The 27,761-nt window shown below is 51.9% G+C and overlaps 1 protein-coding gene across 1 annotated transcript in view; it reads left to right on the forward strand.

Annotated features, from left to right (window-relative positions):
* Nucleotides 1–26,866, forward strand: part of Lrrn2 (leucine rich repeat neuronal 2) — a 59,283-nt gene extending 32,417 nt beyond the window's left edge. The window contains exon 2 of the mRNA XM_075987931.1: nucleotides 23,863–26,866. Coding sequence (XP_075844046.1) covers nucleotides 24,080–26,218 — 2,139 coding nt within the window. The 5' untranslated portion in view covers nucleotides 23,863–24,079 and the 3' untranslated portion in view covers nucleotides 26,219–26,866. The remainder of the gene's footprint in view (nucleotides 1–23,862) is intronic.
* Nucleotides 26,867–27,761: the final 895 nt, after the last annotated feature.

The raw sequence follows: 27,761 nt of genomic DNA on the forward strand, positions 1-27,761 counted from the left end.
AAACAGGATTTACTCTGTAGCTTTGGAACCTGTCCTGAAACTAATTCTTGTAGACCAGGCTGGCCTCGAACTCACAGAGATCTGCTTGCCTCTGCCTCCCGAGTGCTGGGATTAAAGGTGTGCGCCACCACTGTCTGGCTGAGGAAAGGGTTTATTAGACTTACATTTCAGTATTGCTGTTCATCACTGAAGGAGTCAGGACAGGAACTCCAACAAGGCAGGATCCCAGAAGCAGGAGCTGATGCAGAGGCCGTGGAGGGGTGTGCTTACTGGCCTGTTCAACACGGCTTGCTCAACCCACCTTTTTATAGAACACAGGACCAACAGGCCAGGGATGGCACCACCCACTGTGGGCTGGGCCCTCCACCATTGATCACTAATTGAGAAAATACCTTAGAGCTGGATCTCATGGAGGCATTTCCTCAGCTGAGGCTCCTTCCTCTGATGACTCTAGCTTGTGTCAGGTTGACAAACAAAACCAACCAATACAGTCCCTAAGTAAGTGGTAGATGTAGGATTTGAACCTAAATCTCTAATCCAGTTTTCTGTAGAAATAGGAGAATACAGCCTACACCGTAATGGTCCTATTTGAATGAATACATTAAACAAGTAAAAGGAATTATTATCACCAAACCTATACACAAAAATATTATTTCAGGGGCTCGAGCAATGGCTCGTCAGTTAAAACACACACACACACACAATACATACATATAATTGCTATTCTTGAAGAAGACCTAGGTTCCATCTCAAGTACCCATGTTAGGTATGTAGTCTTGTGCACAGCCCAGCTCCGTTGGGACCCTACATGTACACACACACATACACACACACAGCTACAGCTACTCAGTGGCCACTTGTGAGGCTGCCGCATTGGACAATTCAGGTCACTGTTCTTAGTTACAAGGTGACCCAGGGCAAAAACCTAAGCCACCTCACCTGGCCTGGCTTCACCTGTACTTCAGATTGTCCTGGCCTCTGTCATTCTTCTTTAGGCTCTTTGGGGGTTAACATCCACTTCCGTTTCCACTCATCTGCCCAGCTGCTGTCTCTGGCACCGGGGCAAGAAGGTGCTCTTTCCAATCTTAGCCCCTGGGACCACGCCCTCTTTCCAATCTTATCCCCTGGGACCACGCCCTCTTTCCAATCTTATCCCCTGGGACCACGCCCTCTTTCCAATCTTAGCCCCTGGGACCACGCCCTCTTTCCAATCTTAGCCCCTGGGACCACGCCCTCTTTCCAATCTTAGCCCCTGGGACCACGCCCTCTTTCCAATCTTAGCCCCTAGGACCATGCTCTCTTTCCCAATCTTAGCCTCTGGGACCACGCCCTCTTTTCATCCTTAGCTGTCCTGAAGAAAGCCTTGTTGTCAGCTTTTCTCACCTTTAAGTCCTGAGACAAAGGAGGCAAATGTTCCTCATTTACATTCAGGTCCTCCCTGAGGTTTCGGCCTGTTGAATGGCACCTCTATCAAAACATCCCATTCGGAAATGTCAGAGTGGCTTTTGATATGCCATCTGTCACTCTAAGGGTGGCAGACAGACACGGTGACAGTGTAGTATATCTAATGCACAGCGGGTGCCTCTTTTGCAATTATGTAGTATTTTATTTAGTCCATGTGACATGAAATCTCCTGAAGGAAGGAAATGAATAATTATCCCCACAGGCCCTGCTCCCAAGGCCCTTCTGCTCCTTTCTAGCCTGTGTGGCTCCTTCTTTCCTTTGCTAACTGTACTCAGAGTCTTCCAGTCAACAGAGACCAGCTCTGAGCTGCTTCTCTCCCACGGCTTCAGCAGCCAAGCCAGCCACTGTCTTGGTAGCCCCGACACCCACAAAGGAAGTATGTGAGTGTTGCTGGGACCCTGGGCTGGGCTGTGAATCAGAGTGGCCCACCTGTGTCCTGGCTATGCAGCAGCTCATCTCTGCGGGAAGGAGATCCGCCCAGTTCCTGGCCATTAGCTCCTCTTCTCCATCCTCTCCTCCCACACACTCCAGCTCCTTAACTGTGGCTCTCCATCCCTCTTTCCTCTTAACTTCAATGGAAACAACAGAGTTTATTGGGTTATTTTTTTTAAAGGAGCATTCATGAAAAACTAAAGAAAAATAGTAACACACATATAAAAAAGGGAAAGTGATAAAAAGCAAAATAAATACCTACCAAGTGTTTTCAGATCATTTATTTCTGATCCAAATAGCGGCACTAAGTCCCTGGGGAAATGTGATTGGGTCACAGCAGCTTGGTCCCAGCCCTTCCTGTGTCTCTCCTGTGTCTGAGATGTCTGTCTTCTCCCACACAGACCACTTCTTCCTCACTTCTCCCTCCAACCCTCCTCTCCATGCTTTGATCTGCAGACTTTGGCCAGGTAGTACAGGTGACCACACACAGTGAAATGGCAAGTCACCAACTGGTCAGGGATGTCACCAAACCAAAGAAGGAGCCATTCGGGAGCTTCTTGTAAGTAGAGAGGGCACCCCCACTTCACATAGTGTCACTTAGTAGAGGATGCCTTAGAAGCTGATGTTGGGACCCACATTGCATGCTGTCCAGTACCTCAACAATGAAATAAGCCAATTTTCTATCCATACAGACAGACAGACACATATGGACATGTGTGTGTGTGTGTGTGTCCATATATTCATCTATCCAACCATCTACTCACCCACCTACCCATCCATATTTCTATCAGTAATCCATACTGTGAGGGTTTCTATTGCTTTGAAAAAAAAAACACCATGACCAAAAGCAAATTGGGGAGGAAAGGGTTTATTTGCCTTACACTTCTACACTGTAGTCCACAATTGAAGGACGCCAGACAGGAACTTAAACAAGGCAGGAGCCTGGAGGCAGGAGCATAAGCAGAGGCCACAGAGAGGGAGGGACTGCTTACAGGCTTTCACCTCGCGGCTTGCTCAGCCTGCTTTCTTACAAAACCCAGGACCACCACTCCAGGGGTAGCACGGCCCACAATGGGCTGGGGCTGGGCCCTCCCATACCAGGCCCTCCCATATCAGTCGCCAATTAAGAAAATGCCCTACAGATATACCTACAACCCGATCTTCTGGAGGCATTTTCTTAATTGAGGTATCCCTCCTCTCAGATGACTTTAGCTTGTGTCAAGTTGACATAAAACTATCCAGCACACGTACATACTTGCATACATATACACATGCATACATTCACCCATCCATCCATGCATTTACCACTCACTCACCCATCCACCTATCTATCCACCCATGTATTCATCCGTCTGCCCACCCATACATCTGTCTCTCCACCCTGCAACCCATACATACATCTACGCATCCATCTGTCCATCACTCGTATAAGCAACTTTTCTCGTTACTGTGACACAAACAGTTTAAGGGAGGAAGGGCTTGTTTTGGCTCACAGTTCAAAACTACAATCCATTATAGTGGAGATGTCATGGCAGCAGCAACTTCAGACAGCTGGTTACACTGTATCCAGAGTCAGGAAGCAGAGCCAAATGAATGTGATGTTCAATTAGCTTTCTCTTGTTTATGAAGTTCAGTACCCCAGTCCATGAAATGGTGTTACCCATATTTAGGAACAGTCTTTTCACATCAATTAATCTAATCTAGATAATCCCTCATAGAAATGAACCCCGACTTGTCTCTTCAGTGATCCTAGATCCTGTCAAGTTGACAATCAACATTAGCAATCATATCACCTACTCACCCACCCACCCCTCCCCTCACTCACCTACCCACTCATCCATCCATCCATTCATCCACCCACCCACTCACCCACCCATCCATCCATCTACCCACTCACCTACCCATCCATCTATCCACCCACCTACTCACTCACCCACCCATCCATCCATCTACCCACCAACTCACCCACTCACTCACACACCCATCCATCTATCCATCCACCTACTCACTCACTCACCCACCCACCCATCCATCCATCCATCCACCCACCCACCCACTCACCCACCCATCCATCCATCTACCTACTCACCTACCCATCCATCTATCCACCCACCTACTCACTCACCCACCCACCCATCCATCCACCCACCAACTCACACACTCACTCACTCACCCACCCACCCATCTATCCACCCACCCACTCACACATCTACTCACACATCCACCTGTCCACCCACCCACTCACTCATTTACCCATCCATCTATCCACCCACCTACTTACTCACTCACCCACCCCATTCATCCACTCACCCACCCATAAACCCATTCATCCATCCATGCACCTGCCAGCCCATCAATACACACATACCTATACCTATAGTCGGTTGTCTACGAAGAAGAGATGGCAGGAACACAAACCACACAGATACAGTTTTTTTCAGTGTGAATCTTTCCCCGACTCCTCTGGGGCCTATGTTGCAATTTCTACAGAAGGAGGCATCTTAAAAAAGAATTCTTGCTTCAGGGTTGGCTGGACAAGTATAGCTTCATTTTTAGCTGTGTAACTTCTCAAATGGCTCTTGACCAGTCAGTTGCCTTGGTTTCTTCATCTGTCTAATAACAGCAGGGTGTCAGCCTTAGAGGTACATAAGACTCTGAGTTCTCTCATGCTTGCATTTTCCCTTCCTCGTCCCCTCCATGTCCTCTCCCTCTTGCTGTGCAGGTGCGAGAGGGAGCAGGTACCTGAACTGATGGCCGCTCTTTGCCTTTGCCTGGAGTAGAGAAGTACAGACTCCAGGTGGCTGCCTCTCCAACTGAGCAGGCCTGGTCCCTATGTCTTGTCTATACACAGGGGCCAGGCCTGCTCTGGTAAGATCCAAGTGGGAGAGGAACTGCCCCCTTAACAGGAAGCTTCCTTCAAAGGGTACCCCCATAATCTGTTCCACCTAACACAAACTGATGAACACTGGCCATGTGCCCACCCCCTGCCCTGAAGAACTCAGCCTAGAGAGGCAGCCTAGGCCACCAGCGCCTGCTAAAGGTGGACCAGCACTATAGCACAGGAAGTATGACAAGAGAGAGCTAAATAAATAAGAATTCCCTGAGCAGAGAAGAAAATTTCAGAAGGACAGATTCAAGGACTTAGAAAGCTCCAGATCTTGTGAGTGCAGGAGACGGAGGTGGTGGCAAGACCGAAGGAGAAGCTGCCCTAGTCACTAAGGAGATTAGCAGCTCTCATGGGGACAGAGAGAAGAGATGAGAGACACAGAAGGGAAGCCCAGATGGCCACTGTGGGATGTCGAGGAATAACTCCAGGGACAGCTGTGTGATGAAGCCATGAGGATTGGTAGACTCCAGCCAGAAGCAGCACAGGAAGGGAGCTCTGACCAGCACTTCCACCCGACCACCCCGAGGGCCCCCTTTCCATCATACTCCATTGGTGCTGCCAAAATGACAGTGAATGAAAAGAAATAAAAGGAGGACATGATGTTCCTAGGTAGGGATGGAGAGGGTTTATTACAGATATGAGGGCGAGCAGAGCCAGAGGCAGAGGCATCTGGTAGAGTCCAGAGTGAACATGACAGACTGAACTGGTCCCATGTAAGGAGAGAGGGGAGGGGAGACAGCAGAGCCAGGAACCAAGAGCAGCAGCCAAGAGACAAGAGACCAGGGAGTTTAGGGTAGGAAGAAGTGGGAGTGAGTGAAGGGTATGCCAGCCAGGATGTCTCCATAACAGGTACTTGTCGATGTTGAGAAAGAGAAGCTGGCAGGAAGTGTCCACTTTGATATGTTAATAGGCACCTCAGATAGGCTTTTGTCCCGGGTTTGAGGCCCAATAGATAGAAATTCCATGTCCCTACCCATGCCCACCGGGGAAAGGAACTCAGCTGTTAAACCTGTACGCCAGATTCTCTATCAAGATTCTAGCTAACGCTCCAGATAATATTGTGAGGTACTGTTCTCATTTCATGATCTAGAAACTGATGCTTAAAATGGTTAAGTAATTTGTTCAGGTTAGTACCTAGAAAGATGCCAGGGCAGGACTTGAACACAAGTCTTTAATGTCTGGAGGCTTTGTTCTCTTTCACCGTGCAGCGAAAAGCATTTGGTTCCCAGCATCTGAAACTGCTCTCCTTCTAGCCCCTAGGATGCTGGAAGAATTTATATGACAGTGGGGCTGTTTTCATCATTAAAGGCTGTCAGCGTGGTGACAGGGAGCGGTAGATACGGAGCTGTCACAGTAGGAAAAATGAGGCGGTGCAGAAGGCACTCCATCACTGCCTGTGTAGTGGAGGAGGCCAGCGCTCTGCCTCACACAGGCTTCTGTAAACCGCCTCAGCTGCATCTTCACTCAGTCCCTCTTCCAGATTCATCCCTGAGTGGGGAAGGAGGAAGCTGTGGCCGTGGCCAGAGGCTTGCCAGCATCCTGAATCGAGCTGAGGCCAAGCAGCATGAGAGGGCAGAGCAGCTGCTGAGAACCTCATCAAATCAGGGCCCCAGGCTGCCTACAGCCCCGCCCTAGCCTAGAATCCCCATCATGGACTCCCAGGCTCAGAGCTTTTGGATATCTGGACCTTTTCAGGTGGGGCAAATTTATTGTGAAGTCAGTCTTCATCTCCCCTCTGACTCCTTCCTGCCCTGAAGTTCCTGAAGGTGAAGGAAACGCGACACCCCAGCCAGTCACCGCTAGCGTGGTGGGTCACTGACTCCTGAGCGCCTTAAAATCATTTAAACTGCTCAGGGTCCTGGTGTCTGACAGGTGTGAGCAGAAATGGGCTCTATGACTGACCACCAGTCCAGCTTAAAGCCCTTCTCCCAAAGGGGCTGGATGCATTCTAAGGAAGGATGCAGGGTCCCCAGAATAGTCCCTGCTGGAGAGACGCTGGTCTGGGAAGTTCCCGTCCTTCCCTGGTGGGAAGCACCTGCATTTCTAATAGAGTCACCTAATCACTTGTTTAAACCAGGCATTCCGTGTGTAATGACTCCTGGCTGAGACCAGAGAAAGCCATCCTCTGTCGCCTGCGGGGGGCGGGGCTAGCCCTACAGGATGTGATCCCCTCTGGTGTGGGAACAGACAGCCTTACTGGAGCAGAGGCAGCTGGGGAGCTCTGGGAGAGGCTGTTTTCAGGTGGGACTCACTCCTTCTTCAGCTGGCCAGATCATCTTGGGCGCAGGTACAACTAGAGTCACAAGAAGTGGGCACCCATTTTTTCAGCTGCCCCTGTGGTACTCACCAGCAGCTTCCAAGGCTGGTCCCTGGGCACTTGCCCTTCTCTGTCAACAGGAGGACACAAATCTACCCATCCTGAAGCCTTCCTGGGCCCTGGTGTGTAGCTGTAAGGCAGCTGGTTGGTTGTTTGCCCAGAGTTTTGAGGTCTGGAGGAGAGACACTGGAGACATAGTAGCTACAGGGTGTTCATTATTCGGATTTTAATCATTATTCCTGGGAGAAGAGTCCCCCTGTCCATTCCCTGAGAAAACGGGCTGGCGGTGGCCCATTTCAGCATCCATGTCAGGTGGCTGTAACTCCAGGGGACTCAGTGCCCTATTCTGGCCTCTGACCACACACAGTAAAAGTAAATCTTTTTTTAAAAAAAAAAAACAAACCACCATTCTTTTCAAAGCCTAAAAAGACCCAGTATTCTGTAAGCATTTAGTAAATGGCACCTGTTAGCACTCGAGAGAGATACTCAAGAAATTTTAGATTGGTTAGACTGTCCACATAGACCAGACTTTTTTTTTTTTTCGAGACAAGGTTTCTCCATAGCTCTGGCTGTCCTGGAACTCACTCTGTAGACAAGGCTGGCCTTGAACTCAGAAATCTGCCTGCCTCTGCCTCCTGAGTGCTGGAATTAAAGGTGTGTGCCACCACTGCCCAGGGAGAGCAGATTTCTTACTACCAATGTCACTGTTTTCTGGGAAGACCTGTGTGGTGCTGTGGGACAGAGCACCCTCCCGCTCGGCCTCCTGACTCTCCTCTGTGGTAGCTCTGCCCTCTCTGTCCTGTCTACTCACCTGGACACTGCTCAGGCTGACACTTGATGTCCAAAGCTGTAGGATCAAAGAGCAACCACATGGAAGCCCCAGGGTCTCAGAGGTAGGGAGGGGGGAAGAGAGGAGGCCTCCCAACCACACTAAGAGACCTTGTAGCCAGACCCCAGGGCTGCAGCTCTTGAGCATGCTGCAAAAGGAGGGGGTGCACCCAGGAAGTGCTTCACAAAGGTTTTGCACCCTGCAGTAACTGGGTGGCTGTGTCCACTGTCCAAGTGCTGAAACCTAATTTGCAAGGCGTTGGCGTTTGCACACAAGTGGGGTGGGTGCTCCTTTAAAGCCCCAGGACTTCCTGAGCTGCCCTACCACATGCAAGCACCTTGAGAAGGTAGCGTTCACCTGTGGACCAGAAGGAGGCCCTCCTCAACCATGTCTGCTGATGCCTTCACCTTGGACTCCCAGCTCCAGAGCTGTAAGAATCAGTTCCGTTGTTTATTAACTTCCTAGTTTGTGGTGCTTCATGACTGTGTCCAAGCAGGCTAAGGCAGTGGCCAATCAAGCTAAGAAATAAAATATGTGGCTGTGAGCTCACTGTCCATGAATTCTCTCTAAAGAAGTTATTAGCATAACTCTGACCAGTGAGTATGAATGTGTGCACAGCTATGCACACAAACAGCTACGGGTGTGCCTATACGTAACCACCTGTTATCGGCAGCTGGCTCTTGCCCCTTCCTAGCTGTGTGACTTTGGTCAGAGGATTCCCCTCTTTTATCCCTCGTTTCCGCGTCTGCGTGACGGGGATGATGCAGCAGAACTATGAGGATCTACGAAGCCAGATACTGGCAAGTACCTGGCAGAGGACTTTGCTAACTTTACTGCATCCAATTCATACATTACGCCCCCCCCATTCTAAAACTGAGAAGATGATATCCAGGAGGTTGCCCTGGTAAGCAAGCGTGGAGCCAGGTGGCTGGGTGGCCCCAGGCCATGATGCCATGTCCAAGAGAGTCAGGAGAGGGCAATTCTTTCCCTTTGCAGCAGGCCCTGGCACTGAGAAGCAGGGCTCTAGCTCCTCTTGAGTTCAGACAGGTCTAAGCACCTAGGGAGGCCAAGGAGGCACTATGACCAGGAGCCCACTGAGAACCTAAGAGCCAGTGGCCTCCAGAATTGGCCAGGACTAAGCCATGCCCCTGTGGTAGCGAACACAGGAAGGCCTCCCAGGGGCATACTGAGATTACCAGCTAGGGGGCCTGTTCCACTTAGTGCAAACAAGGAGTCACATGAGCTTCACGGTGTCCGTATCACCACCATGGATACCCCAGAAAACCTGAAGGGCTTCTCTGTGACGTGCAGTTGTCAAGACTTTCGGGAAGTTATTTCTTTCACTTCCCTATACCTCCATTTCCTCATCTGTAAAATGGGAATGCCAGTTGTTCCTGCTGCAGGGGAACAACTGGGAATGGGGCCCAATGAGGTGAGGCCTTAGAGCCCCCCAAGATCCACCTAACCCAGAGCTGCACTGCTGACACTGAAGCTGGGGTTGGACCCAGGCCTGAAGAAAACCCACAGCTTGAATAGTATTCCCCACACTGCTTCCCTGGGCCCAAGGGTGGGAGAGTAAGCAATCACAGTTGCCTTCCTGTCCCCGCAGCCCCCCACCGTGCTCTTGTGCTGTCTTGAAGCTAGAGGGAGAACCAGACGCAGCAAGGCAGGGAAAAGAAACCCCCTGTGAATTCTCCCGTCTTCTCCCAGTTCCACAGTCCCTGCGGGAACCAAGCTGCAGAATACAATGGGATTTAATAAAATGCCTTTAACTCACAAAGTTTGTCTGCTGCCAGCTCCTTAATTAAATTGCCTAATTCTGCTCTGCAATGGCAGCACAAACTCCGGTGTTTAAAGAGCACGAGGTTGCTATGGCATTTGCACCAGGGCAGGCTATGGAGGAGCATGCAGATGAGCAGGTCTTCCTGCTATCACGGTGCCCGCCCATGGCATCCTCCCAGCCACTCACCGTGATGCCCAAAGCACCAGCCCCAACCCCTGGTCCCATTCCACACACATTGCATCAGTCAGCTAGGAAACAAGTCTTTCATAAGAGGGAAAGAATCCTTGCTGGGAATGCTGAATTGGGCTTTAGAACTGGGAGGATTGGGGGTGTCTACAAAGGGTAGAACTTCTTCCTATTCTGACTGGGGTGAGTGCCAGCCCAGCCCTACAGAGCAGCCCTGTGGGGGCCGCAGCACTATCTCCCAAGCAGCCCCTCTCCCTTCCCTGATAGCCTGTGCAGATCCATCTGTATTCATTCAGCAGAGCCTCAAAACCCTGCTCAGTCTGCCTGGCTGGACAAGAAGCCAGGGTTGCTCTTTAACTGACATGGAGAGGCGTGAGAAACATCTGCTTTCTTCTGAAGACGTGGTTTCCAGCCCTAGCTCTGCAGTAGTATAACAGTCAGGGGTCCCCCACACCCCAACACCATGGGAACTATAGAGTCTCCCATGGACCTCAAGGTTAGAGAAATCTTGGTGATGCTCCCATTCCCACCACCTGGTTTCACCATAACTCCACCAGCTCTGTCCATCATCCATCTTCCTTCTGGTACATTTCTCCCTAGAGAGTTCAACATCAACAACGCCGGAGTTTAAGTGTTGTGAGGGTTTTGTTTGCTTGTTTGTTTCACTATTATTTACATACAAAGAATTCCTAGAAAGTTCTGTTGGAATGCCGTACTTGGATCCTCCCCTCTGAGACTGATACAGTTGAGCTAGAGTAGATAGACCGGGCGGTGGTGGCGCACACCTTCTATCCCAGCACTAGGGAGGCAGAGGCGGGCGGATCTCTGTGAGTTTGAGGCCAGCCTGGTCTACATAGAGTGTTTCAGGCTGGTCAGAGATATGTAGTGAGATGCTTTCTCAGAGACAGACAGACAGACAGACAGACAGACAGAGATCCCTCTCAGTGCCTTCCAAATATGGAGATTATGGCAACCCAGCACCACACCTCGCTAAGATTGCCTTCATAATTCTCTGATATAGCAAGAGCTGAAAAACACATCACAGGGGCCAAATGGTTACCCTTTTCCTGTCCAGTAGGTCGAAAGCCTGACACCTGGGCCCAACCCTGCTCTCCCCTCCCATGCCATGACTGTTCCTCTGACTCTGCACGTGAGCACCACGTGCCTGTGTGCACACTCCTCTGTGTGCACTTCTGTCCCCACATCTCATACTGCAATTTCGCTGTCTCGTGTGTCTTTGCCGGTGGTCTGTTCTGGGGTTCGTGCACTCCACAGCTGTGAGACATGACCGTGTTCTTATGGTGATCAGGATCTTGGGGAGCCCAGGATGGTGGCAGCAGGTGAAGATGAGCATGCCAGGGAGGTCACTCATTGGGCAGTGATGACAGAGCCACTGACCACCACAGTCGCAATGACGCACATGGCAGTCATGGGGCTGGTGGAGAGAAAGAGGGATGACCCCGCCGTGGTGACATGGCAGTCAATCTCAGATGGTGGCATTGCGATGGTGGGTGGTGGCCGTTGTGGTGCTGTCCTTGCCCATCCCTGTGAGAGAGAGGTGCCAACACATGTTCACTCGCTCTGGTGACGCCCTTCTGAGAAGAATGCTGACTGCCGCATGGGATGTGTGTGTATATATATATATATATATATATATATATATATATATATATATATGTATGTATATATATGATAATGAAACTATCTTTTAGGTGATATCATTCAATCCTTCCCTTTTATTGATTAGAAAAGATCAGCTTGCATTAAGTAAAACCCGACTAAAAATGACAATAAAAACACCTTTGATGTCTACAGCCTCTCTAGTGACACAGTGGACACTCCCCTGTGATCTGATTGGATCTATAGAATGGGCTTAGGGCCAGGTGCATCTGACAGCTGGTGGCCTGGCACTGGGAGGGACTGAGCCAGCCCTACAGCTTGTGAAGCACGTTTGCCCTCACGTTTCAGGTCTTTAAAAGAGAGAGTGGTCTTACCCTGTTTTTTATAAGAGGAAATGAAGGGTGAGCATCTCACCCTAGTTGGTTGGCATGGTTAGTAAGGGGCAGAGTTGGAATGAGAACCCAGAATCCCTGGATTATCATCCTAGAACTGCCATAATAAAGCACTATAAACTTATCCCTCCAAACAATAAAAACTCATTGTCTCGAAGTCTTGTGGGCTAGAAGTTCAAATTCAAGGTGTCAGCAGAACAAGCCTCCCTCAAGAAGATCAGAGAACCTATCCTTGCATCTGCTGGATTCTGCTGACAGCCATCAGTGGCAGGGTGGTGAGGGGGAAACATTCCTTTGCTTGAAGCTGCGGCCTGTCCCTTTTCCTTAAGTATCCACCTCATGCGCCATTTTCTTTCTCCTATGGGACATCAGCCATATAGGATTAGGGTCTCCCTGACGACCTCAACTTTGCCTAACTACATCTATGAAGACCCTATTTTCTAAGGGTACATCCACAAATACCCAGAGTGGGAGTTCGATATCTCATTTGGGGGGACACTGTGCTGGACACAGTACCCCTGACATCAGGCTAATGGCCTTGCACTCTTCCCATGCACCCTTGCTGCTCCCGTTTCTCCCATCTTCTGTCTCCACAGACAAGGTGCCCTTCTTCCACAGTGTAGCACGGGGCAGCCAGAGTGCCATCCATTTCTGCTCTTCCAAATTATTACCAGCCACCAAAGCGAAATCATGAAATATAGGCGGGCTTTTTGTCTTTTTTATTCCCAGACAGTAAAAAAATCATTAAGGCTTGCTCTTAATTAGTTTAATTTTGAAGCTTCTAAATATTGATTTAACCTCCACTCCTTTGTACTTGCTGCAGTCACTGAATTATGCCTGGTATTGATCACAGATGGAAGCATTTCCCTCCACTGGGCTCAGGGCTCGGGAGCTGTCAGCCTGCCTGGCACTCTGGGCTTTGAGGCTGCACAGGTATGGAGGAAGGAGAAGCTGTGCCCGGGTAGAGCTCGTCCTTGAGGAAGGCCTGTAAACCTGGGCCAGAGACCTGCTTCTTTTTCTTGCATTGGCCCGGACCCAAAAGAGATTGAACAAGAAGTCAACTGGAACCTCCCATTCCATTCTAGGATGGAAGAGAATTGGGCAGTGGGGCTGGAGGGTCATGAAGAATCAGATCCCAGAGCATAGGCGTTGGCACCAGCCAGCAGTGACCTGGCTTTGCTACTGAATGCTCTCAGGCCAGGCCCTCACCCTCTCACACGGCAATGGGGTTTGTCGTTCCCACATCACAGTGGCATTGTGAGCACACAGGCAGCCCCTCCTGCCAGATGTCCAGTCCAAGGCCTGGATCACCATCAGACTGTCTCAGTGGCTACCGTGATTATTGCCTTCCCGTAGGGGAAATCAGGACCAGGCTGGAAGCACACTGTGCCTTCTCGTCTTGGCCCATTACTGTTTGCTGTGTGAAGTTGATTGAGTCACTTGATACTCTTCCCATTAAAATAGGGACAGTAGCATCTGTGACCGTCAAACATGTCTCCCTTGAGCAGCTTCAAGACAGCACCAAAGACTGGGCATCTATAAAGACCAGAAATTGGTTTCTCGAGATCAAGGCGTCAGCCTCCAGTGAGGCCTACTGTCTGCTTCCAAGATAGTTTTCTGAACTCTGGATTCTCTAGGAAATGCAGTATCTCCACATGAAAAGAAAGAAGACTGGCAGACAAAGACCAAGTCCCTCTCTCACGACTTTCAAAATATCACGTGCTCATTCAGGAAGGCAGAGCCATTCTGACCTAAACATCTCCAACACTGTACCATTGGGGATTGTGTTTCTTTTTCCTTTTTATTTTCTCTGTGTAATGGCCCCAGCTGTCCTGGAACTCACTCTGTAGACCAGACTAGCCTCAAACTCAGAGATGGTCCTGCATCTGCCTCCTGAGTAATGGGACTTGAGCCACCATGCCCACCAGGGATCATGCTTTTAATGCAAGAATCTGGGGCGTGCACTCAGACCACAGCCACATGAGACAGTGGGAATGGTAGAATCTCAATTGCAAGGTGCATCGTTGTAATGACCTCCACGGTCCCTGTGACTACACTTGGCCCACAGGATCATGTCCAACCATGCTGCCTCTCACCTGCAGTCCTCGGGAAATACTCCTCGGCATTTACTTCGTACAGTTTGCTCCCAGGCCTCTGCTAAGTGCTGAATGTCTTCCACCATCCTCTACTTCTAGAGACCTTCTTGGTCCAGGCTCCCTCTAGGATCTTCGTCCTCCACCCCACGGAGATTTTCTTTTTAAGATTTATTTATTTACTTATTTATTTATGTATACAGTATTCTGCCTGCAGATCTCATTACAGATGGTTGTGAGCCACCATGTGGTTGCTGGGAATTAAACTCAGGACCTTTGGAAGAGCAGGCAGTGCTCTTAACCACTGAGCCATCTCTCCAGCCCCCCAAGGGAGATTTTAAAGCAATCTTATCAAAGCACCCACCAAGTTCACTCATTGTCTCAGCGAGGGTTTCTGCTGCTGTGATAATGCCATAACCTTAAGGAATTTGGGGAGGAAAGGGTTTATTGCCTCTTAAGCTTCCAGTCATCAAAGGACTCAGGGCAGGAACTCAAGGCAGGAACCTGGAAGGAGAAACTGATACAGAGGCCACGGAAGAGTGCTGCTTACTGGCTTGCACCTCATGCTCAGTCTGCCAGAACCTGCCCACTGCCCACAGTGCCCGCTCATGTCAATCACCAATCAAAATGGACAGTCTGGTAGGGGCATTTTCTCAGCCGTAACTCCCTCTTCCTAAATGACTATAACTTGTGTCAAGTTTATATAAAACTAGCCTGCACAAAAATTTTTAGCGTATTTCCTCTGAATACTTGCCTAACTTCCTACCTGTGGTGGGGCTATGCCTGTTCCCACAGTTGAGCCCACTGTCCTGTAACAACTTTTTATTCCATAGGGAGTTTTCCTTTGTCTTGTTCTCAAGTTGAGCAACCTCACCTGCTCTTCCCATACGCTGTGTCCCTTGTCATTCCCATAGGTAGAGGGCCCAGCATTCCACCAGACCTTTATCGATGCTCCTGGAAGTTTATCTGTGCCGGGGACAGAGGAGGTGAGGGAGTTCTGGAAGACTCCATCCTGTTAGGATGTCAAGACAACCTAACCTCTCAAGAGAGTAACATGGAGAACATCATGAGTAGATGCTTTTGGGATTTCTAACAATCGTTCCTTGGTTTTCAGAGTTGGACTGCAGAAGTCATCCAAGCTCAAACTTGGATTTCTAGGCACCACCCTCAGCCTCTGATCCTGGAGGGCTAGTGAGCTCAAGAATCTGCGTTTCTGAGAACTTCCTCAGGGGTGAGGCCATGATCCAAAGCCTGCTCCCAGCCCTGACTAACGCTGATCCCCAAGCCCTGCCCTGTGTTCTCTGTGGCTGTAGGGCAGTCCAGGTAATCATGGAGAGAGTAAGAAAGAGCTGAGCTACGAGTTCACCAATGAGGCCTCTGGGGTCGGGAGAGCTAAAGAAGAAATAACTGAGCGAAAGGATGGCTAGGGTGAACCTGGAAGACTGGTGAGGACCCGCAGGCTATCTCGCTGCAGTGAGGGGAAAAGAGAGAAAGAAAAACGCCCACTGAGAGCCTCATCTGCAGCCATTTATCTCCCAGCCTGCCTGCCACATCTGACAGGGGAAGGCTTGTGCCCTCGAGCCCGGGGCCTCCTTCCGCAGTGTGATTTATCTCGGGGCTTCATCTGGTAGACCTCTGATGGAACGAGTCTCCTCTTCTCCCCGCCTCATCAATTTTCATTCTGATTTCATTTTCCTTTTCCGTGAGAAAGGGTTTAGCCTTTCTCCGTGTTTAACTAGCCTGCTCCGCATTTGCTCTGCCGTCCGCCCTGCCATCCCACCTTCCCCTGCGCGTCACCAGGTGCCAGGGAGACCCAAAGCTCCTCCTCAAACACAGGGCAGAGTCCTTCCTCTCCGTGCTTCCCTGTCATCGGGGCCTTGGGGCCTTCTACCCTCCCTAACCGTGCACAGAGAGGAGACAAGAGCCCCTCAGGATTGCAGGCTGTGGCTTCATAGGGAGTGGGGGAAGCGGGACGGGGTACTCATCCACAGAGGCGCCAGTGTTAGAGGCTTTTCCTAGATGCACCGTGGAGAACAGAACTTCAGGTTGAGGACCTGACTGAGCAAGGGCACGGGGACCGGAAAGAACTATCTGCATCCCTCTTTTCTACCTTGCCTTCGTTTCTCCTGATCCTAGCTGCCTGTGGCCAAGGGCCATCCTGGAGCCCTGGCTCATGAGATAGCCGGGGAAGGCTGCCGATCTGCCTGGTACCTCCACCTGAGCAGCATCCGGTCTAGACTGCCCATCTGGCTTGTGACTGGGGCAGTGGAAGGTCCGTCCCAGGAGCAGCCCTCGGGGTCTTGGCAGGGAGCACGGGGAAGAGGAGGGGCGCAGAGGCACTGCTCACCAGCTGCGGCCTCTGACCTGTTCATTGAGCAAACGTTTTGTCAGGCATCTGTGATCTGCTGGTGGCTCGTGTCCTTGAGCTGTCCTGAAACTTGGAGCCAAGGATCCCCATTGAAGGTGCCAGGGAGCACTTTCAGCGCTTTGGAAGAGGGCTGATTCTCTTGGAAAGGGTACCAGCTGCAGCGGAAATGGCCCTACCTCCTAAAACATGGGTGATCTAGAAGGCGAAGTACAGTCCAGCCGAGGAAATGTGAGGACACTGATGCTAAGGGAAAGGGGGTCTCAGAGCCCCAGGCGCTTGTGGAAGGCCATTTTCTCCAGCTCCAGCAGGAGGCACATTTCTCCCGGTGTAACAGATGAGGCGGCCCAAGAACACTTGCGCAGCAGGCAACAGGATTCCATGGTGGAGCCCCCTCCACAGCCAGTAATTCTGGCCTCAGAGCAGAGGCTAGTGGAGTCTGGAGGGGTTCAGAGAAAGCTCCAAAAGGGTGAAGGTGAATGCAAGATCCTGTTAAGCCAGATAGAAACTTGAATGAGAACAAAGTGACTTTCACACAGGAGCAGTGACCTGGAGGGCAAAACAGCCATAGAAAGGCCTGAACCAGGAAAAACAGACTCCAGGATGATGCTGGCCTCCTTTAAGGGCAGGAAAAGAGGCTGAAAGAATAGCCTACACAATGGCCTCTTCTCTGGGCCCTTGGTCCCTGTGGCTTCTGATCTCTAAGACAGACAGACATCCCTGCCCAGCCCTGCCCAAACCTGCTCTGCCCTGCCCTGCCCTGCCCTGCCTGTCCCTCGTCCAGACACATTCTGAGTTCCTACGGTGAGCTTGAGCAAGGCACCTGGCCCTGCAGAGTTCTCAGTCTGCAGGAGAACAGGCAGGTTCTCACGGAGGGATTCAGGGCACCCTAGGAGCTCAGGAGAAAGGTCCTGGTCAGGGAGCAGTTCCTGCAGCTTTGCAGAAACCCTGGCAGCATCAGGAGATGGGCTCAGCCTGAGCCATTCTCTGCCTGGGCTTGCAGGCCCTGCTCCCCTGCAGCTTGTTTTGGTGCAGTGCGATCAGACAGAAATGACTGTGTGCTACCTACTGGCACCCTCCGTTCTAATCAAGAAATAATGAGGCAGGCTCCCTTCCAGGCTTGGAGCTCTCGCACCCTCTGCCTGGACACTGTAGAGACTCCTGCCTGGCAACAAGACCCTTCCCTCCCCACACAGGAAAGAGATTTATCAGAACCTGGACCTCTAAAATTCCAGCGACGAGGAGAAAGCAAGGCTGAAATAAAGGAATCTCACCCTCCCCACTGTGCCCCGCCCCCGGCAGACCAGCTGAGCTCTGGCACCAGAATCCCAGAAATAAGCATGGCTGTGAATGAGATCTACCGGGTCCCTTCTGACCCTCTATGTCCCAGCTGTAGGACCTCAATCCTGTCCCCTAACTTCTCTGAGCTAAGTTTCTCATCTAAGAAGCACTTCATTTACAGGATTGTTGGCAAAGTAGCTGGCATACAGGAAACCTGGCACACGAGCCCCCAGGGATGCCACATGTCTCCCTATAGTTGACACAGTGTTTGAAATAGGTTTAGTGGCTGTGGCACAAGAACCCTTGGGAAAGCCACGCATCTCCCTACAGTTGAAGTGGTTTGGAAGATAGGTTTGGTGGCTGCATAAGAGTTTGATGGTTGAAAGGAACTTGACAGTCAGGGTGAGAACCTGCGGGTGAGACAGTGGCAGGTTGGGTGTGGCAGAGAAAGAGGCAGGGCGAGGAATGTGAGGTCCCCTCTAATGTGAATAGGACAGCATGGAAGAGCCACCATAAGAGTCGAGACTGGCAATAAAGACAGAATGTAGGTGTATTTGCCAAGGGGAGAGGTGCGATTCAAAATAGTGATTTCCGGCCTTAGGCACTGGTGGGTGCTGAAATCGACAACCATGGGACCAAAGGAGCAGGCTGGTGAGAGGGCTGCTGGCTTTGGGATGAGATGAATGTGAGGGGTTCTGAGACTGCCAGGTAGAGAGATATGGGGGAAGCTAAGAGTGCACAGCAACTCCTGTGTATCCTCTTGTCTACTGCCCTGGGACTCTGTGAGGAGAAGACCTAGAAACAGGGGTAGCAGAAATCACCAAGCATTCTTCCTGTCTCAACACCTAGGTCCAGGCCATGAGGATTCTAGTCAGAGCTGGGACCCTGATGCATAGAACTGTTTCTAGGTGTAAGGACAAGAAATAAGCCCCACCTTGCCTGAGAAGGATGCAGAGAGGCTCTGACCCACTTGGGAGTAATAAGAGTTGTTCTGTGAATCACCCAGGTCCACTGACCTTGTTCTCAACTTACGGTGGAGAAGAAAGAGGGAAGCAGGACACTGGCTGGTGAGGTGAGAGGTCAGGACTGCAGTTACCAGGTAGGGCTGCGGATTGACCTGCAAGGGCATGAAGGATGTATTCTGGGATAGTCACATCTAGATCTGAGTGTGGCTGAGCCGGTATTCACCTGAGTTCATGGAGCCTGGGGCTAGTGTCTTCATTATACATACGCCTGTGTAGTTAACCTTATACCTCACAACTCAAAGTGTTACAAAAGGTGAGGCACAGAGATACAATAGGAAGCCATGATGACGGAAGAAGTGAAGGGAACAGACTCTTTACATCGCCGTCTCCACGCCTGCAACACATAAGGTCCTAGGAAGCTGACTGCTTTGCCCAAAGTCACATGCAGAGTGGAAGAGCAGGGCTTAAACTCCAAAGCAAAGCCTTCTGCACCAACGGCCCCCCTTCATAGAAGTTATCTATGGGATTCAGGCTCTGGAAGACTAGATAAACATGGGGGGCTCCTGTGCAGAAGCTCTGGTTGTGTATGATTAAGTGAGAGGCAGAAGTGAGGGACCTAGTCACCTCCCAGAGGAACTGGAGGCCGCGTGTAGAGATGGAAGCCGGCCTACCACCCTCCTCTGCAGCTCCTGCCCAGGGCTTATCTGCTGCTGAGGAGGCCGGAGTTTATCAATGCTGCACTCAATTACACCCGCCCATCTGTTCTCCACAGCTCAGAGAGACCTGGTACTAAAGCCGTCAAGACCAGGCAACCGGTAGCTTCCTGCCTGCTGGCCTCCTGCTGAAAGGCTGCTGGGGGGAGGCGGGAACTAGGGAAGGAAGGGGGAGACTGTAGGAAGGTGGAAGGGAGGGAGTTTAGGTGCACTCCCTCCACCTCAGTAGACTCCGCCCCCCGCCCCCACCCCCACCCCTCCGTGCCGCAGGAGATTGGGACAGAGAAGGGAAATGGAATGACAGTGTCCCCCAAAACTCTTCCTTCAGAGATTTGCCAAGGGTCTTCTTAGAAGGACTGGAAGATTGATTCCATGCCTTCTGCCAAGTTCAAAGATGATTCCTGGAGCGAATCCAACTGAAAATGAGTCCTTTGGGATTTGTAGTGTGAGCCCTTCCAAGCTAATGGTGTGCCTTTGGAGGAAGCCACCAGCCGTGGGGCCTGGAGGATGACTCCAGGACCCTCCAACACCCACTTCACAGTCAAATGGCAAGGTCGGGTCCGTGTGCAGCTCCGAGCTTTGTTTGACCCTGTGGTTCCAGGCCCATCAAGACTCAAACAGTAACAGAGTCCTTCCTGAATGCTCCTCAAAGATGTCAGTCTAGCCAGGAGCCAAGGAAGGGGGCTGGTGGGCCATCAGGGGACAAGATATATTTGCTAAGGACCCAAGTCCTTGCAACGGAGGCAAGTGTTTCAAGCCAGTCTGACACCAGTTGCCCTCAAGCAAACATTGACCTCTGTTGATTGGGCTGGTGGGGTAGATTATAGTAAAATAATAATAATAATAATAATCGGGTTTCCCTCACCACATAGAAGCTGTGTAACCTCTGCTATAACTTTTCTGAACCTCGGTTGTCTCCCTGACAGAATTTAAGTAAAGAATCCCTCCGTTGCCCACGCATGGAGCGGGTGGAGATATGAAACGTAATGTTCTGTATTCTGTAGGTTTTATTATTCATATTCGCCCCCAAGTGCACAGCTTCACTTGATTCTCTGTGGACTGGGGGAGCTCGCAGACCAGCTGGAAGACGTGCGTGTGCCCATGCACTCCTGGTCACTTGGACCTTAGAGAGGAAAGACATTTGCTTCCTCTGCAGAAACTCTCGCTAACCAGCTTGAATGAGCAGGGCTGTGACAGCCTTTATAGTGATGGCAAGCGAATGGGCAGCTCTGGGCTCCATCCAAGGAGGAGCTTGGTGCCCAGCCTCAAGAGGAGAACTCCTCTAAGAGTTTGCCACACTTTAGGGTCCCAGATTCAGCTGCCGTTTCTCTCTTCCTCTTAAAACCAGCCCTGTTACTAGCCCATGAATAGCACACTCTGCAGCTCCTGCATAGGTAGCTGGATAAGGCCAGCAGGGGAGCTGTCTGCCATGGAACTTTAGGTTTTGGTGACTTCCCAGCACCTTGAGCATAGCTGAACGCTAGCTTGACACTCAGAACAAGGAGGAGAGGGAAGGGGCTCAGATCTTATCTAAAGGTCAAGTGACATATTGAGATCCCCTCTGAGGAGTCCTTACTGCCTACTGAACCTCACTTTTCTCTCCAGCTGGGAACTGTCCTGGGCTGTGCTCACCCATTGGCATTCTTTGCTGGATGTTGCCAGTTCACAGCTCTCCACCCCAGTATTGGGAACCCAAGGGCTAAGCTTAGTAGAGAGGAAGCTTATTGCACCCTGTTGTCTGTTGCCTAGAAGACTATTGTTCCTTCAGAAGTCATGTGACCACTGAGCACAGTGTTGCCTTCTTGTGCTCAGAGTACTTGGGAGATGGAAGGAGGTCCTGAGTTCAAGGACAGCCTCAGCCACATAGCAAAAGGAAGAAAGAAAGAAAGAAAGAAAGAAAGAAAGAAAGAAAGAAAGAAAGAAAGAAAGAAAGAAAGAAAGAGGGGAGGGAAGAGAAAGGTCCTTATGTGGCAGAAGCATCTCCCAACCCTGGAAAAGGAGCTAACATTTCTAGAACCCTCTACGTGAGCGACATGCCATTTCAGTCTCAGCCTCATGACTATCTTTCTTTAAGAAAATAAAGGGAACAGAAAGCAACAGACGCTCAGAGAGGTCAAGGAGCCTGTCCTAGGGCAGAGGTAGAGGCATCATCTCATGGCAGGTGCCTCTTGTTTCCTGCAGCTTCCCAACCCACAAAGGACACCACAGCACCCCTCCCCCTCCACGAGCCCCAGTTACTAGCCAGGGCGGCTGGTTTCCCCAGGCTTCCATTGCACATGTATGTAGGCAGGCACGCATGTGCACACGTGTGTTTGTTTACCCTGCGATCTCCGTGACAGTGCACGCAGACCTCCCCCCCACGCAAACCTCCGAGCCTTTCAAGTCACCGTTGTTTTTCCCACCTTCAGAAATAGCTGCTGAGGGAAGTGGGCCGCAGTCGGCTGTACACGGGCATGCCGCTCTCCGGCTCAGGGAGGGGCGCCCTGCCCCCACGGCTCCCCTCCCAGCAGCCCGGAAGCAGGATGCTGAGGCAAAGAGCCCCGTGTGGCCAGCTAGAGGCACTGCCTGGAAGCTGGTAAACACCGCTCTGAGCTTCCTGCAGCTTCCTGGCTTCCGGGAAGACAGGAATGGCACCAGCCTGCCTCAGGACAGCCAGGGCACCCCAACCTTAGGTCCAAAGCAAACTGGGCCAGACCCGAGGCGGAGCAGTGACGTATAAACGGCACAGCCTCTAGTTTGGGCTTATTTTCTATCTGTGGATGTTTCCCAGAGTTCTCTGGGTGCTTCTGGACCTATACACGCTGGAGGTGTACATACTCACAGGCCTCTTAGGACAGCTACACAGGAAACAAGCTGCTCAGAGTCTTAGAAACGCATCCTGCATACCTACCGCTGAAGGGCTGCCAGACCAGACCTCTCCTGAGGAGTCAGACCAGGCTGAAAAAGACAGCTCGGATCTGGCCCAGTTTTGTATCCATCTTCTGTTCTAAGCCAAGGCTTGATGTCCTTTCCCTGAGGGTCTGAAAGAGAAGCCAGGTTGATTGCATACACCCAGGAGGGAGGAAACCAGTGCCTTGGGTTCCAGGTGTAGGAAACTCCTGAGGGGAGGGTTCTGAGGATTTGGGACTACAGTGAGCACCAGCCATGCCCTGTGTTACAGCTGTGGTCATGAAAGGGCAGCGCTATAGCCAGAGGAAGCTTTCCAGGCGGTGTAGGCAGGGCTGGGGACAGCAGCAAGCACAACACTGCAATGGCACCATGCTAGCACCTCGGCCCCGGAAGTGGAGACGTGTGCTCCAATGTCTGTTGTCTACGAGTTTATTGTCCTCCAAGAAATCCTGTAGCCCCAGAGAAACTCTCTGACTTGAGTCATGAAGAACAAGCAGAAGTTGCCTGGGAGAAATGAGACAAAAGGGGGCGGCATGTCAGTTCACCCCAAAAGGTTTGTGGAGAGAGTATGAGGGGCAGAAACAGCAGGCCAGATTACAGAAGACCATACTTGAGGGCTGAGGCAAATGGACTCCATCCCCGAACATCTGCCTGGCAATCTCTAACAGGCCCTTGAGAGAGGAAGGCCCGTGCCTTCAGGATGGGAAGTTCACCCAGGAGACCAGGAAGGATGCCCAGCACCCCAGTCTACGTGAATGTGGTCAAGATCCACTGCCCAGCTCCAGAGTCCTGGGAAGCCTACCCCATATTTTAGATCTGGGTTTGTTTCCACTACCTCCTTCCTCCTGCCTCACCAGAGAAATGTCTAGAAACCATCATTTATCTCACTTACCCAGTGAAAAAGCAAAAAAGGTCAAAAAATCTATTCCACATTTATCCGGGCTCCAGTGATGACAATTTCAGCTCACACATTCTTCTTTCCTCCTAAACATGCACACATAATCAGTACTCCCCACCGTCACCCACCACACCACACCACACCACATCACACCATACACATAACCTATACTCCCCACCGTCACCCACCACACCACACCATACCATACACATAACCAGTACTCCCCACCGTCACACACCACATCACATCACACCACATCACACCACACCAAACCATACACATAACCTATACTCCCCACCGTCACCCACCACACCACACCATACCATACACATAACCAATACTCCCCACCGTCACCTATCACACACACCACACCATACCATACACATAACCAATACTCCCCACCGTCACCCACCACACCACACCACACCACACCATACCATACACATAACCAATACTCCCCACCGTCACCTATCACACAACACCACACCATACCATACACATAACCTATACTCCCCACCATCGCCCACCACACTATACCACACACATACACACCTCTGAGTTATCCAAAGACTTAGAGAAGGTGGTAGAAGAACCTGGAGTGCTGCAGAACAGGGCCCAGGAAGCCTGGTTCCCATCCAGGCCAGTTCCTGGGCTACTCCCTTGGTTTCTGGAGTCCACCAGGGGAGGCTGGAGGAGCAGATTCCACCGCTTAACTCTGCACATCCCTAAATCTGTTGTCTTCTTCCAGGGCTGCCCAGCGAGGAAATGAGTGACGTCCAAGTCTAGTGCACAAAAATGAGGACCCACACCCAGGAGGGCATGAAGTGATGCCCACCCACGCCATGTAGAATGACTGCCCTGAGAGGGTGGTTCCCCAGACCTTGGCAGGGCTGCTGACCCTCGGTCTGCAAGTTGTGAAGAGCAGGACTCTTCCTGTGGAGGGTCCCCTGCCTTCCAGTTCCACCATGAGGCTCCTCGTGGCTGCCCTCTTGCTATCTTGGGCAGCTGGTACCACTGCCGCGGTACCTGTGGTACCCTGGCGTGTGCCCTGCCCTCCTCAGTGTGCCTGCCAGATCCGGCCCTGGTACACGCCCCGGTCATCCTACCGTGAGGCGGCCACTGTGGACTGCAATGACCTCTTCCTGATGGCAGTGCCTCCAGGGATCCCCGCGGGGACACAGACCCTGCTCCTGCAGAGTAACAGCATCAGCCGGATAGACCAGACTGAGCTCGCCTACTTGACCAACCTCACAGAGCTGGATCTGTCCCAGAACAGCTTCTCAGATGCCCGAGACTGTGACTTCCAGGCCCTGCCTCAGCTGCTGAGCCTACATTTAGAAGAGAACCAGCTAAGCCGGCTGGAGGACCACAGCTTCGCTGGGCTGACCAGCCTGCAGGAACTCTATCTCAACCATAACCAGCTGTGCCGCATCGCCCCCAGGGCCTTTGAAGGACTCAGCAACCTGCTGCGACTGCACCTCAACTCCAACCTGCTTAGGACCATCGACAGCCGCTGGTTCGATGTGCTGCCCAGCTTGGAAATCCTCATGATTGGTGGCAACAAGGTGGACGCCATCTTGGACATGAACTTCCGACCCCTGGCCAACCTGCGCAGCCTGGTGCTGGCAGGCATGAGCTTGCGGGAGATCTCAGACTATGCCCTAGAAGGACTGCAAAGTCTGGAGAGCCTCTCTTTCTATGACAATCAGTTGGCCCAGGTACCCAAGCGGGCACTGGAGCAGGTGCCTGGGCTCAAGTTCCTAGACCTGAACAAAAACCCACTGCAGCGGGTAGGGCCGGGAGACTTCGCCAACATGCTGCACCTCAAGGAATTGGGACTGAACAACATGGAGGAGCTGGTCTCCATTGACAAGTTCGCCCTGGTAAATCTCCCTGAGCTGACCAAGCTGGACATCACCAATAACCCACGGCTTTCCTTCATCCATCCGCGCGCCTTCCACCACCTGCCCCAGATGGAGACCCTCATGCTCAACAACAACGCTCTCAGTGCCTTGCACCAGCAGACAGTAGAATCTCTGCCCAACCTGCAGGAGGTGGGGCTCCACGGCAACCCCATCCGCTGCGACTGTGTCATCCGCTGGGCCAACGCCTCGGGCACCCACGTCCGTTTCATTGAACCACAGTCCACCCTGTGTGCTGAACCTCCGGACCTGCAGCGCCTCCCAGTCCGGGAGGTACCATTCCGGGAGATGACAGACCACTGCCTGCCCCTCATCTCTCCCCGCAGCTTCCCTTCCAGGCTGCAGGTGGCCAGCGGAGAGAGCATGGTACTTCACTGTCGGGCACTGGCTGAACCAGAGCCTGAGATCTACTGGGTCTCTCCAGCTGGAGTGCGACTGACACCTGCTCATGCAGGCAGGAGGTACCGGGTGTTCCCCGAGGGGACCCTAGAGTTGAGAAGGGTGACAGCAGAAGAGGCGGGGCTATATACCTGTGTGGCCCAGAACCTGGTTGGGACTGACACCAAGACAGTCAGTGTTGTGGTTGGCCATACTCCCTTCCAGCAAGGCAGGGACAAGGGACCAGGACTGGAGCTCCGTGTGCAGGAGACACACCCATATCATGTCCTGCTGTCTTGGGTACCCCCACCCAACATAGTCTCCACCAACCTCACCTGGTCTAGCGCCTCCTCCCTCCAGGACCATGAAGCCACTGCTTTGGCTCGGCTGCCCCAGGGCACCCACCACTACAACATTACCCGCCTCCTGCCGGCCACAGAGTACTGGGCCTGCCTGCAAGTGGCCTTCGCTGATGCCCACACCCAGTTGGCTTGTGTTTGGGCCAGGACTAAAGAGGCCTCTCCTTGCCATAGAGCCCTGGGGGACCAGCCTGGGCTCATAGCCATTCTGGCTCTTGCCGTCCTTCTGCTGGCAGCTGGGCTTGCAGCCCACCTTGGCAGAGGCCAGCCCAAGAAGGGGGTGGGTGAGAAGCCTCTGCTTCCAGCCTGGGCTTTCTGGGGCTGGAGCACCCCCTCTTTCCGAGTAGTGTCTGCACCCCTGGTCCTGCCCTGGAATCCAGGGAGGAACCTGCCCAGATGCTCAGATGGAGAGACAGTGTTACCACCTTTGTCTCAACATTCCTGAAGCTCCGCCAGGTCTCAGCAGTAGAGAAATATAACTAGGCCAACTCTACACTAAAAGAAAAGTAATCTGGGCCAGACACCTGCCAGGAAAGTGGAGTCAATCCACGTGCTCGAGGCCTGGCAGCTTGACCAAGAAAGATGGGGCTCTGTGGCTCCTGGGGGTGCTCTTGCAGCTTCCGAAATGGTGGCTGTTGCCTTCTGGGGGTCCTCAGCTACTATTCTGAGGAGTGTCTCCAAGGAACAGGAAGGACTCTGCCTAGAGCCTCCTACCTCCCCAGAGGCATCTGAACCTCAGCTTGGCTGTCCCCTGCCTGTGTCCCTAGGCCCCTGGCCCACAGGATTGCCCCCTCCCTCCCTTTCTTTGTACAGTCTCGGTTGCTTGCTCATCCCCCTCCTGGGCAAGGGCTGAAAGAGGCCTCTCCTTTCTGTCTTGGGAGCCTGCCCCAAAGTGGGAGTGTCCCCCAGCTGGATCTGAAGGATATTTGGGGAGAGGGGTATCCAGGGATGCCTCGTCTCATAGCCTGGGCTCTGAAGTTGACTTTCTACAGGCAGTTTTGTACCTTTGTGGAGAAATGTGTCACCTGTCCCCAACCCAATTCACTCTTTTCTCCCGTTTTGTAAAAAATAAAAATAAACAATAACAACAGCCGCGGGGAGAGGAAAAATCCTTTGCATGTGGGCGTCAGAAAATAATCTCTTGGATCTCTTCAGCGGCAGGGGTAGGGTAAGAGCCCGGAGAAGACACTTTGAATGCTGGCCTCTATGTCTGCTCCAAACACAAAGTGTCCCCATAGCAGGGAGCAGAGGCACTGGGGGAAGAGAGTGGAATTGAGGAGGTGTCGCCAGCTAGAAAGAGCGTGACACAGGCAAGGAAAGGCGGAGTGGGAGAGGAAGACAGAGATGAACACAGGCACAGGGAGAGAGTGGGAATTTCCATCCCCAGACCGGGTCCTCCTTTCTCATCTGCTGAGCAGCTAACATGCCTGGGACACACATCCCCAGCCTGATTATAATTAAACAAACCCAAGAGGTAGGAGGACCATGCAGAGAATCACAGATCATGAAGACAGCAAGAACTTTGGCTCTCAGGCAGGCAGGAGCGAGCATGGGTGATCAAAGGTGCGAGGAAGGGAGGTGGTGGATGAGGAGGACATTGCTGTTTCTATCTCCGCTCCACTCCGCTGTGGTTCACAATGAGCCTGGTTTGCTTTGGTTCTCTTGTTCTTAACTGATTAACTTCTGGCGACTGGGAGTGAAGAGAAGCATCTGCTGGAAAGCCGTCAGAGCAGAGGACTAAAGGAGCTGCTGAGGGGCCAAGCCACAGGTGACACCAGAGGCCGCTGGGCAACCGAGCTGGGGAAGGGAGTGAGTTTCTTGAGACTTGTCAGATCCACACAGGAGTCTGAGGGTCATCTAGTTACAGAACATGTGTGGTAGACTTGGTGACGCGGATCCCAAATCGTCACCAAGACTGCAAATGAACACACAGATGGGCACCAGATCAGCATCTGCACAGTCCCAGGAACCTAAACTGGGATGACCCC

The sequence above is a fragment of the Microtus pennsylvanicus genome, chromosome 10 (genome assembly GCF_037038515.1).
Source record: "Microtus pennsylvanicus isolate mMicPen1 chromosome 10, mMicPen1.hap1, whole genome shotgun sequence".
NCBI lineage: Eukaryota > Metazoa > Chordata > Mammalia > Rodentia > Cricetidae > Microtus > Microtus pennsylvanicus.